General features: G+C 44.5%; 1 protein-coding gene across 6 annotated transcripts in view; it reads left to right on the top strand.

Annotated features, from left to right (window-relative positions):
• Window positions 1-13,324, top strand: part of SLC45A1 (solute carrier family 45 member 1) — a 43,830-nt gene that overhangs the window by 12,819 nt on the left and 17,687 nt on the right. For 3 of the 6 annotated variants that reach the window (XM_038747427.1, XM_038747432.1, XM_038747433.1), the window contains exons 2-6: window positions 1,021-1,155; window positions 2,957-3,388; window positions 5,777-5,869; window positions 6,727-6,951; window positions 7,477-8,216. In XM_038747427.1, coding sequence (XP_038603355.1) covers window positions 2,986-3,388; window positions 5,777-5,869; window positions 6,727-6,951; window positions 7,477-8,216 — 1,461 coding nt within the window. In that variant the 5' untranslated portion in view covers window positions 1,021-1,155; window positions 2,957-2,985. The remainder of the gene's footprint in view (window positions 1-1,020; window positions 1,156-2,956; window positions 3,389-5,776; window positions 5,870-6,726; window positions 6,952-7,476; window positions 8,217-13,324) is intronic. The other 3 variants (XM_038747430.1, XM_038747429.1, XM_038747431.1) reach the window with 1 other exon arrangement.

Below are 13,324 nucleotides of genomic sequence, written 5' to 3' on the forward strand. Positions count from 1 at the left end.
AGAGCCAGGATTAGAACCCAGGTCTTGCTGACTCCCAGGCCCATATTTTTCCACCAGGCCATGCTATTTGTCACTTTGCATTACACACTGAATGCAATGCAGAAAGTTTGTTCATTTCTAGCTTCGTCCTCTGATGCAAATAAGAGAGCATATAATTGTAACTTGGTCTACAAATTCATAAAGGATCAAAAACAACCACCAGGTCTACAAAATAGGGTGAAGGGTGTATGTGGAATTGTTCACCAAATCCTACAACACCAGTACTAGAGCCACCCCTTAAGCTTGAAGATGGTAGGTTCGAGATAGGTGCAAAATGGAGGGTTCAAATTATAAAGAGATAGGTTCAGGACAAACACAAAGTACCATCACACAAGATGGTAAACATGTAAAACATAATAATAATTGTGGTATTTGTCAAGCCCTTACTATGTGCCAAGCACTGTACTAAGCACAGGGGTAGGTACAGAAAAATCAGGTTGGGCTCACAGTGTAAAAGAAGGAAAACAGCTATTTAGTCTCCATTTAACATATGAGAAAATCGAGGCACAGAGAAGTTGAGTGATTTGTCCAAAATCACACAGCAGGCAAGGGACAGAGGTGAGTTTAGAATCTTGGCTCCTTGCTCTTCCCTCTAGACCACAATGCTTCTCAGCCTGTAACTACAGGAAGTTGTGCAGGCAGAAAGGAAAATATATTCAAGAAGAAATTAGATGCCTTGAGACCAGCAGGGTCCCTATTAGATTATCACGGAAAAATTGGGAGATGTTAAAGGGACAATCTTCCATGAGCCTGGATGTCAAGGAATCCCAGTTCCTCCAGCCATCTTTTGGTACCATTGTGAAAGGCAGAATCTTGGTGTTGGATACCACTGGATATTTGGTTGGATATTGGCTTACTATGTTGGATACCATGCCCAGTAATATTGTTCATTACGTTTAGTGACTCCCTTCATGCCAATCCTCCTGGTTTCAGTTGAAACTCATTTGCTTGCTTACTTTCATATTCCCCCAAATTGTTTAGCACCCTAATAATTCATTGCCCATCATGGAGCGGATCTGACTTCCAGCTACTCGGATACTAAAAAGCTTTTAATGTGACTACAGAAGAGCTACACAGTGCAGATCTTTGAATGGTCTGGAGCTGTGTTCATCCCAGGTAGGTGCAATTTCCTCTCCAACCTCTTAGACATCCTGGGAGCACTGCTGCCTAGTGGAGCTTATTACAGAATTTCTGAGACAGGACAAATAGAACCTCCAAATTGTGTTAAAGCCCTAAAGCCAATCTTCGTCTGGGTTGGCCTCCAAAATAGTCTGGATAAGTAACCTCCTTTTTATGATCTTATTTATCATTAAGTGCTTACTCTGTGCCAACCCCTATACTAAAGTTAGGGTAAATTCAAGATAATCAGATCGGACCCAATTCCTTGGCCAACAAGGAGCTCACAGAAGGAAGGAAAATAGGTATTTTAACCTCATTTTACAGATGAGGAAACTGAGGCCCAGAATGATTAAGTGACTTGACCAAGACCACACAGCAAGCAAGTGGCAGAGCCAAGAATAGAAACTAGGTCTTCTGACACCCACTCCTCTGAACTTACCACAAAGCTATGCTGTCTCCCTGTGAGTCTTCTATGCAAGGTCACTTCAGGAACCACCTTCCCTGACCGAAAATTATTCTGGCTGCTTTTACCCTTTGTCCCTGAATCCCTTTTGATCCCTTTGAGATGTTCAGGCTGGATCATTATTTTTTTTAATGGTGTTTGTTAAACCCTTACTATATGCGTCCGGAGCAGACTGTGAGCCTGTTGTTGGGTAGGGACCGTCTCTATATGTTGCCGACTTGTACTTCCCAAGCGCTTAGTACAGTGATCTGCACACAGTAAGTGCTCAATAAATATGATTGAATGAATGAATGAATATGCCAGGTACTGTACTAAGCTCTGGGGTAAGTACAAGATAATCAGGTTGGTTACAATCCGTGTCCTTCATGGGACTCACAGTCTTAATCCCCATTTTACAGGTGAGATAACCATGGCACAGAGAAGTTAAGTGACTTGCCAAAGGCCACATAGCAGACACATGGCAGAGATGGGTTTACAGTCTAGATCCTCTCACTCCCAAGGCCCGTGTTCTTTCCATTAGGCCATGCTGTTTCTCATGGGCTAAGTCTGGAATCAGCCTTGGAAAGTTTTCTTTTGACATCATGAATAGCATTGATTAAGAGGAGGTGGAGGAGCAGAGTGGAGGAAAAATGCTCACCACCCCAAACAATGGAGTGTTGCCATTGCACTTCTGGATTTTTTATCTGAATCTAGTGAGGAGAGAAAAGATCCATGGAAAGGACAGAGAATCCTCATTGGGTAGATGGAGATGGGTGGGGCTTTGGGGTCAAATAACTCTGATGTTCTGTACTCTTCCAAGGGCTTAGAACAGAGTTCTGCACCCAGTAAGTATTCAATAAATATTATTAATTGATTGATATTCATGTCTGTCTCCCCTCTAGACTGTAAGCTCATTTTGGGCAGGGAACATGGCTAGAGCATGGTCCTGGGAGTCAGAAGGGCCTGGGTTCTAATCCCAGTTCTGCCACATGTCTACTGAGTGACCTTGGGTAAGTCACTTCACTTCTCTGGGCCTCAGTTACCTCATCTGTAAAATGGAGATTAAGACCGTGAGCCCTATGTGGGACGGAGACTGTGTCCGAACTAATTATCTTATATCTACCCCCTTGCTGAGCACAGTGCCTGACACATAGTAAGCACGTAACATATACCATTAAAAAAAAGTGTCGGCTAATTTGTTGTACTGTACTCTCCCAAGTGTTTAATATAGTGCTCTGCACATAGTAAGTGCTCAATACATATGATTGATTGATTGTTAGAAATAGAGGTGACAATTTGTTGGGTGAGGTGACAGTTTGTACCATCACACCCTGACCAGGACTTTCTTCCTTCCAGGAACGGCCACTAAAATCTCTCCTTTTAGGATGATCCCTTCCACGGCGGCCATGGCGACCCCTCCCACTGAGCCCCTTTTCCCCAGCTTGGCGTCTCAGGAATTCTGGAGATCCCAGGTCTCCGGCTATTCTGGATCGGTCACTCGCCACATCAGCCACCGGGCCAACAACTTCAAAAGGCACCCAAAAAGGAGGAAACACATCCGTCCGTCCCCACCGCCACCCCCGAACACTCCATGTCCCGTCGAACTGATTGGCTTTGGGGGCCTGCACCCTCAGAGATCACTCCGAGAGTTGCTGTTTAACGGGTGCATTCTCTTTGGGATCGAATTCAGTTATGCCATGGAGACGGCCTACGTGACACCAGTTCTGCTCCAGATGGGGCTGCCTGATGAGCTGTACAGCATGGTGTGGTTCATCAGCCCAATTCTAGGTAGCCCTCATCATTATTATTATTACCATCATCATCATTATTATTATTATCGCATTTGTTAAGCAATGTGTCAGTCACCATTCTAAGCACTCGGATAGATAAAAGTTAATCAGGACAGACACAGTGCCTGTCCCTCATGGGGCTCTCAGTCTAAGAAGGAGGGTGAAAAACTATTTAATCCCCATTTTACACGTGAGGAAACTGAGACACAGAGAAGTTAAGTGACTTGCCCAAGGTCTCACAGTAGGCAAGTGGCAGAGCTGGAATTAGAACACAGGTCTTCTGATTTCCAGGCCTGTGCTCTTTCCGCTAGGCCACACTGCTCCTCCCTCTTCTTCTTCTGTATATTAGCAGAAGTACTTATCCTTCCTCTGGATTGTCTTTCTTTTCCCTTATTCCCCTTCTCTCTCTTGCCTCTTTCTGGCTCCCCCATACTGTCTCTTCCATAGCCTCTTCCTCTCTCCCTCTCTCTCTCTCTCTCTCTCTCACACAAACACACACACACACATACGTACAGGCAAACACAACAACAGCAACAGACAAGGCTCATATTCTGTTATGGATCCTGTAGGAGCCAGTCAGGAAACTCAGCCAGTCAGCAGCACAGAAACAAGAAAATGCTGGTCCATAGTTTTTCCTGTTACTGAGCTTTGGGCTGATATATCTACCTCTGTAACTGCTGCTCTGCTCTACCCTGGGCCACTGACACACAACATAGCCTAGGGGATAGAGTACAGGGTAGAGTACGGAGTCAGGAGTACCTGGGTTCTAATCCCAACTCTGCCACTTGTTTGCTGTTTGACCTTGGGCATGTCACGTAACTTCTCTGTGCCTCAGTTACCTCATCTGTCTAATGGAGAGTAAGACTATGAGCCCTATGTGGGACAGGGACTGTGTCCAAACCAATTACCTTGTATCTACCCCAGTTCTTAGTACAGTGCCTGGCACATAGTGAGCGCTTAACAAATACCACAATTATTATTATTAGAATCCTTATCTTGGCTCTTAGAGGATTTATGCCGGGATTTGAACCCAGCCAATGGGAGTGGCCGGGGAAGCAGTGGTCCTTCACACCAGTCTTTGGATGGGTGTTGTGGTCCTTTCTCTGTAAAGACTGTCTCTGTGGTTAGTATTTCAATGGCTGCCTTTATGGCGCCTCCTGACTACAGGGCTTTTAGGAAACGAGATAATCACTTTTCCTCCTATGTATGTAGAGATAAATTGGAGAAATTGATCATTCTATCATTCTTATGGGGCAGGGTACGGTGATTTCATTATCTCTAATTAAGATTATGCCTTGTGCAAGCTGCGATCTGTGCCCATCCCTGCAGTGGATATGGAGGAAAAAAAGAACAGGAGATTTTAATAGTAACAAGCTGAAGTTCATGTTAATGTGGCAATACCCTACATATGGTTAAGTAATTCAGTTCCAAACATTCTTAGGAAAGCAATTAGTTTATGGCCTCAAGTTTTCAAGCCTTATAAAGATGCTGCTTTTTTTCTGACTAGAGTTTCAAACTCCCCTTGGGAACCTTGGATAGAGCATGGACCTGGGCATCACCCAGCTCCACCACTTGACTGCTGGGTGACCTTGAGCAAGACACTTCACTTCTCTGTGCCTCAATTACCTCATCTGTAAAATGGAGATTTAGATTGTGAGCCCCACGCAGGACAGGGACTGTGTCTAAACGGATTAGCTTGTCTAGCCTAGTGCCTATAACAGTGCATGGCACATTGTAAGTTCTTAACAAATATCATCATTATTTTCATTTTTATTATTTATTAACCGTAGTATTCAATAATTGTGTTATTTGTTAAGTACTTATTGTGTGCCAAGCACTGTACTAAACACTGGAGTAGATGCAAGAGAATCAGGACCCACATGGGGCTCACAGTTTAAGGATGAAGAACAGGCATTGAATCCCCATTTGATGGATGAGGAAACTGAGGCACAGAAAAGTCAAGTGACTTGCCCAGAGTGACACAGTAGGCAAGTGGCAAAGCAGGGATGAGAATCTAGTTCCTATGACCCTCAGGCCCATGCTCTTTCCACTAGGCCAGGTTGTTTCCCTAATCAATAAAACTGATCAATAAAGCTGAGGGTGCCTTGGGATAGGACAGTGCTCAGAATTTTGTAAATCCTGAAAGGGTCAATATGGCTGTGGACTCTTCAGTTAGAACCAAGAGAGGGAATTCTATAAAATTCCAAGTTTGTATATTGAAATACATCTTTCCCTAGATCCTCAGATATGCACTTTCTCCCACCACACACTGGGTTTGATTGGGGAGTGATTTCAGACTAAGAAGAAGCGGTAAAAGCAGGCTTGTGGTATCTCCTTAACATGAGATAAAATGGAAGTGCCAATTATTGATGAACTTTTGTTTCAGGATTTCTTCTGCAGCCTTTTCTAGGGGCTTGGAGTGATCGATGCACCTCAAGATTTGGAAGGCGAAGACCTTTTATTTTTGTCCTGGCAATAGGTTTGTGGTTTTTGACATTTGAAAAAAAGCACCTCAGTTTTCAGAGAGGGCAAGAGTAGCCTTTTTTTCCAGTTTTGGGGTGGGAAGCAGCGTGGCTCAGTGAAAAGAGCAAGAGCTTTGGAGTCAGGGATCATGGGTTCAAATCCCAGCTCTGCCAATTGTCAGCTTTGTGACTTTGAGCAAATCATTTAACTTCTCTTTGCCTCAGTTACCTCATCTGTAAAATGGGGATTAAGACTGTGAGCCCCCCATGGGACAACCTGATCACCTTGTAACCTCCCCAGCACTTAGAACAGTGCTTTGCACATAGTAAGTGCTTAATACATGCCGTTATTATTATTATTGACATCTACATCTTCCTCATAGATATCCACAGAAATCTGATATGCCCTACTAAAAGACGTAATTTACCTTTCTCAGTGTTGCGTAGGCGACCTATCTTAGACACCTACTTCACCTACAGTGATGCCTTCAAGCATGGGGTTAATTATCGGTTGGTATGGAAACCCAGATACTAAGAGGAAGAAGCTGGTGAATCTCACCACGAATTGCTCGTTATCAGGGAAGGGATTGAGTCTACTAATTCTGTTGTATTGGAGTCTCCCAAATGCTTAGTACAGTGCTCTGCACGCAGTAAGCTATTGTAAGCAATAAGCAATTGTAAACAGTAAGTAATAAATATCATTGATTGATTCTCAAGTATGCAGAGCAGAGAATTTGACTTACGACCCCCATGATCCCCTGGGTTAGAGATTAAGAGAGGGAAGACTTTGGGGGAGAGATGGGGTGGGTGCATGGGCTGAAAATGAATAAATTATACTTTCCCCGGCTGACTGATATTTCCTTCTTGTTGCTAGGTGCGTTGCTGGGGCTTTCACTTTTACTGAATGGCAGGGACATTGGAATAGCACTGGCTGACACTGTGACTAATCATAAATGGGGGATCATTCTCACCGTGTGTGGGGTGGTCCTGATGGACTTCAGTGCCGACTCAGCAGACAATCCCAGTCACGCCTACATGATGGATGTGTGCAGCCCAATGGATCAAGACAGGGGACTCAACATCCATGCACTCTTAGCGGGTACTTAATTTCCTTCAAGTGTTTAGCTATCTGTCCGTTAAAGTCACCTTGAAGTTTATTGAGGGCAAGCCGGGAAGTCCTCAAGATTGCAAACTTGTTGTGGGCAGGGAATGTGCCTATTACATTGTTATATTGTACTCTCCCAAGTGCTTAGTACTGTGCTGTACACACAGCAAGTGCTCAATAAATACAAATGATTGATTGATTGGTAAGTCAGGAGAGCATGCCAAAGAAGAGTCTGGAAGAGAAAGTCCCAGTGGACTGTGTCCCTGGAAGGTGATCCAAGATGGTGAACCTTCCCGGAGTGGGACACCCCTCCCTGAGGTCCCCATTCTGGCCTTATTTATGTACACATGACCCAGACAAGGGAGCTTAGAAGTTGTGGCTTTTGGGTGAATTTAGGTAGTTATTTTTGTGTTGCTCCAGATGCGATTCTATTTAAAGAAGGATCGCTGGGAGAGCAGTCTTCATAACTGAACTGCCGTGCCTCTGGAAGGAAAAGTAAAACTCTGTTTCTCTCACTAGGTCTTGGAGGTGGTTTTGGTTATGTCATTGGAGGAATAAACTGGGATCAAACCAGTTTTGGAAGAGCCGTGGGCGGACAGCTGCGCGTCATCTATGTCTTCACCTCAATTACTCTGAGTGTCATGACCGTATTGACTCTGATTAGCATTCCTGAGAAGCCCCTGCAGGTATTTGACAAGAAGAAAACAGTGATGAAGAGTCCAAGCCTTCCTCTTCCACCTTCTCCCCCTGTTTTGTTTGAGGAAGGCACAGATGAAAACCTCAGCTCTCAGAGTGCCACGCATTTATACACGAGTTTTACCAGCCCTATTTCCCCCCTCAGCCCTTTAACGCCAAAATATGGCAGTCTCATCAGTCGGGACAACTCTTTGACAGGGATTAATGAGTTTGCATCCTCATTCGGAACCTCAAATATTGACAGCGTGCTCATCGACTGCTTCACCGGAGGTCATGACAACTACTTGGCGATTGCAGCCAGCTTCCCAAGACAGGCCATCAGCGTCAGCTTTCCCAGGGCTCCCGATGGCTTTTACGGGCAAGACAACAGCTTTCTGGAGAGAGGGGACGTTTCTCTGACTCCTGGCCCAGATGGAGAGATGTTAAGAGCGGGGTCTCTGGATGCATCAAAACCTCGGTCAGCTGGGATTCTGAAGAGGCCTCAGACTTTAGCCATTCCGGATGCCATCTCAGGAAGCTGTCCAGAAAGTAGCAGGAGGAGGAATGTGACCTTCAGTCAGCAGGTAAAAATAATCATCTCTTGTGTTTGGAGAACACTTCTGTTGTTCTAAAGTACTTTCACGTTGGTGATCTCATTTCATCCTCACAGCAATCCTTGGAGGTAGGGAGAGGCAGGTATTATCATTCCCAGTGTTCAGATGGAGGCACAGAGAGGTTAAGTAACTTGCCCAAAGACATACAGTGGACCAATAGCTGAGCTGGCACTATAATTTAAGTCACCTGACTCTCACTCCCATGCTCTGGCCACTACACCTTGGGACTGTCTATGATCTGGAGGCATTTTTTAGGCAGTAGTTACTGTCATTATTTACATCATGTAATCACAAATTCAATTTAGCTAGAACAGTGTCTATTGGGTAACGCTACAGAGTAATATTTAAGCAGAAGATCTCAATGAGCATAAAAAACAACCTTATGGCTAGTGAATACTGTTGTACACAACTTTGCCTAGAAGTATGAGTGCTGACAGAATAAAAAATCCCAAATTCGTGAGTGTGTCCACTAATTCTGTTGTATTGAACCCTCCCATGTGTTTAGTACAGTACTCTGCAAATAGTAAGCATTCAGTAAATGGCATATATTGATTGACTGCTGGAAAAAATGTCGGAAAATGAAATGCCACATCAGAAAACCTGAATGGAAATGCTTGGCACATTTCATTTATTTCTGTGTGGCTCAGTGAAGAAGTATTTTTGAATCAATCAATTAATCAATCAGTTGTATTTTGGGGGAGCTTATTGTGGGCAGAGCACTTGGTATAAGCTCTTGGAAAAGTACAATACCACAGAGTTAGTAGATGCGATCCCTGCTCACAAGCAGCTCACAATCTGGAAAACATAGAAACTCTTTAATGGCTTCTGAACCTCACATACCTTCATAGGCAGGATCAGAGGGAGATTTCTGAGAGAAGACTGTGTCTATCTGACAACACCATCAGCCCACTGGGTCCTCCAGAGTAATGCCTTCGGCTCATCTTCGGGGTAGGAGAGAAGTGATCTCACCTGGGAAAGCCAAAGGCCACCTGGAAGGCTGATTCATTTGGCTTTAGGCTGCAGTCTGGCTTCATGACAAGCCCACTGATTTCCCTGGAGCAAGATCCCTGAATTCCAATTTCAACCTCACTGCTGAATGGCTGGGTGGCCTCAAACGGGTATGGCTGAGATGCAGAAAAGTGATTTCCTCAGTCGTGAACTGGAAAAAACCACCCCTGCCCCATCTGGTCATGATGGAGGATGTTGAGATCATTTTGGCAGAGAGTGTTGAATGACCTGCAGATAATAATAATAATAATGATGGCATTTATTAAGTGCTTACTATCTGCAAAGGACTGTTCTAAGCACTGGGGAGGTTACAAGGTGATCAGGTTGTCCCACAGGGGGCTCACAGTCTAAATCCCCATTTTACAAATGAGGGAACTGAGGCACAGAGAAGTTAAGTGACTTGCCCAAAGTCACACAGCGGACAATTGGCAGAGCTGGGATTCAAACCCATGACCTCTGATTCCAAAGCCCGTGCTCTTTCCACTGAGCCACACTGCCTCTCTATGCACCAGATAACTGGTGCATTGAAATCCTTCAGGTTCAATGGAAAAGACTGTTGGGAGGACTTGGGGAATTAAAAAATGCATAAAATTAATTATAGGGGCACACAAATAGAAGTTTAGAAATCCACATGGGTTATCTGATAAATGATAGCACCTTCTCTACACTCAATTTAACCGTTCCATTCATTGAGGGCTCTTGCCCAATTCTGCTTGTTTCCAACTCCTACCAAAACCTTTTACCTAGTGGACTGCTTCCACACAGATTTCTCTTCTTGACCCTGATATTTGACTCCTAATTTCTTGACCTCTAATTTTTTACAGATATAGAGTTAGTAGGTGAGGCTTACCTGCAGCTGGGGCCAGTGGACCAAGACTAGACAGGGTGAAGACAGGTAAAAGGCAGCAACAGATGAAACAAATACCATCATCATCATCATCAACAGAGACATAGTCAGAATTAAAGAGCCAGAGAACGAGAGCAGCTACTGATTGAATGAGACAGACGTGTGAGGCACAGTGACTGACTATAAGCTCTTGTGTTCTGGGTTACTCTCCCAAGTTCTTAGTTTAATGCTCTGAAATCAGTGGGTGCTCACTAAATATCACTGATTGACTGAGGAGAGCTCCTTGTGGGCAGGGTTCATATCTACCACCTCTATTGTACTCTCTCAAGTGCTTAGCGCAGTCCTCTGTACACAATAATCTTGCAATAAATTGACTGAGAGAAACAGACAAGAGAAACCCAGAAGAAGCAATGTGGTCTAGTGGATAGAGCACGGGCCTGGGAGCCAGAAGGACCTGGGTTCTAATCTCCACTCTGCCACTTGTCTCCTATATGACCTTGGGTGAGTCATTTAACTTATCTGTGCCTCAGTTACCTCATCTGAAAAATGGGGATTAAGTCAGTGAGCCCTATGTGGGACATGGACTGTGTCCAACCTTATTAGCTTGTATCTACCCCAAAGCTTCATACTGTGCCTGGCACATAGTAAGTGCTTAACAAACACCTTTAAAAAAAAAACTTCAGGCACCAAGAGGTAGACAAAAATAGGAAAGATGTAGGAAGACAGATGGACAGAGACTGGGACTGAGAGACAGAGGAAGAAAAACAGAGGGAAATGCAAGGCAGGGAAACTGGAGCTACAGAGATAGGGCCAAAGAAACAACAGCAGGCACAGAGATGAAGAGACAGAGACACACACCAAAATACACACACAATACTCTCACTCGGATGATTTGTCCTCAGGCAGCAATGATAGCAGTAGCAGCAGCACAATAGGAGACAGTCAGAGAATGCCCCCTCTTCAGCTACCCTGAGCAGGCCTGCTGTGCTCCCGACTGGAGGGGCTGCTGTTGCTGATGTGGAGCGTAGTGGGCAGGAATTGTTGGGGTGAATAGAAAGCTGCCTGAAGGGTGACCCCCAAAGCCTTCGAACCAGGAAACCTGAGGAACAGGGGTACAAGCTGGAGCCAGGATCCGAACTAGTAGAGGTGCTGAATGGGTGTCTGAATGGTCTTCCTTCTGCTTTCTTACTGTAACTAACTGGCCTGCAGGCTACACCAAGCTTCTTAGTGGCCACAATAATAATTTTAAAAATTGTGGTATTTGAAAAGACATGTATGTAAATGCCATGGGATTCAGGGTGGGGTAAAAATTAAATGCCCAAAAATCACAGATCCTAGTGCATAGATGACACAGAAAGGAGAGTGAGTGGAAGGAAAAAAAGCTTAATCGGAGAAGCCCTCTTGGAGGAGAGGTGACCGTAACAATAACTTGAGGGTAGGAAGAGTGGTGGTCTGGCATATATGGAGAGGAAGGGAGTTCCAGGCCAGGAGGAGGGCATGGGAAAGGGGCTGGTGGTGAAACACACAAGATTGGGGCACAGTGAGTAAGTTGGTGATAGAGGAGTAAAGTGTGTGGGCTGGATTGTAGTAGGAAATTAGTGAGGTGAAGTAGGCGGAGAGAGTTGATTTCTTTAAAGCCAATAGTAAGGAGTTTCTGTTTGATGCGGAGTGGAAGGGGAACCATTGGAGGTTCTTGAGGAGTGAAATGACATGGACTGAATTTTTTTTCTAGAAAAATGATCCAGACAGCCGAGTGAGGTACAGATTAGAGTGGGAAGAGATAGGAGGCAGGGAGGTCAGTGAGGAGGCAGAAGCAGTAGTCAAGGCGGAATAGGATATGTCAGCCCATTGTTGGGTAGGGACCATCTCTATATGTTGCCAACTTGTGCTTCCCAAGCGCTTAGAACAGTGCTCTGCATACAGTAAGTGCTCAATAAATACGATTGAATGAATGAATGAATGAATATGTGCTTGGATCAGAGTGGTAGCAGTTTGGATGGAGAGGAAAGGACAGATTTTAGCAATGTTGTGAAAATAGAACCAACAGGATTTGGTGGCAGATTGAACTCGTGGGTGGAATGAGAGTGGGTGGAATGAGAGACGAGTTAAGGATGTGAAAGAAAAAATTCACGGACTTCGTTGTGTTCAAAAAAGGGTATGTCAGAGACAAGTTTATTACTACTAGCACCTCTTCTAGCACTAGTCGGGAGTGGTGGTTTAAGGGCAGAATTTCCTCTGCTAGTCAAGGCCAGATCAACTTCAAGCAGTGCAGAGTTTCTTTATATACAGTTGGTACAGTAACCACACTGATTAGAAGAGCATAATACAGGAAGACCGGAAACCCAGGAATTCCTCCTGGACTATTTCCCACCCAATCCCAGGGCCTGGTTTGTTCTCCAGGTGATCAAATACAGCTGATAAGCAAGGCCAGGAGTCTGACTTGCTAAGGAAAACACAGCTTCATCCTGTATTGAGTTGATATGCTAATATCCTTGATAATTCAGGCTCTGGAAACAAAGGGAAGAACATTTGTGATAGTTTGCCTTGAGTGGCAATGTTCAGCAGTACTTGGTTCCTTATTATGTGGTAATCAAGCAGTTCTAGAGTTGAAAAAGCTAGAATGGAAGATCTCAGAGAGTGGTGGGGTGGGCAGGCAAATGCAAGCCCCTGACCATTGTGCTTTCATAAGGACAATGCCAAGGTTATGGGTCTGTGAGATAAGGAGTATCATGGCTTTATCCACAGTGATGGGAAAGATAGGGAGAGGGCAGGGTTTGGGTGGGAAAATAAGGAGTTCAGTTTTGGACATAAGTTTGAGGTGCCAGTGGGACATTCAGTCGTATTTATTACTTGCTATGTGAAGAGCACTGTACAAAGTGCTTGGGAGAGTACAATGCCACAGTAAACAGACATATTCCCTGCCCACAACGAGCTTGCAATCTGGGGGGGTGGGGTGGGGGGAGAAAGACATTAAGATAAATAAATAAATTATATATATGGACATAGATGCTGTGAGGCTAGGGTGGGGGGAAGTACAAAGGGAGCAAGGAAAGCAGGGGTTCAGTCAGGGAAGACCTCTTGGAGATAATAATAATAATAATAATGGCATTTATTAAGCACTTACTATATGCAAAGCACTATTCTAAGTGCCAGGGAGGTTACAAGGTGATCAGGTTGTCCCATGGGGGGCTCACAGTCTTAATCCCCATTTTACAGATGAGGT

This window comes from Tachyglossus aculeatus, chromosome 5 (genome assembly GCF_015852505.1).
Source record: "Tachyglossus aculeatus isolate mTacAcu1 chromosome 5, mTacAcu1.pri, whole genome shotgun sequence".
Taxonomy (NCBI): Eukaryota; Metazoa; Chordata; class Mammalia; order Monotremata; family Tachyglossidae; genus Tachyglossus; species Tachyglossus aculeatus.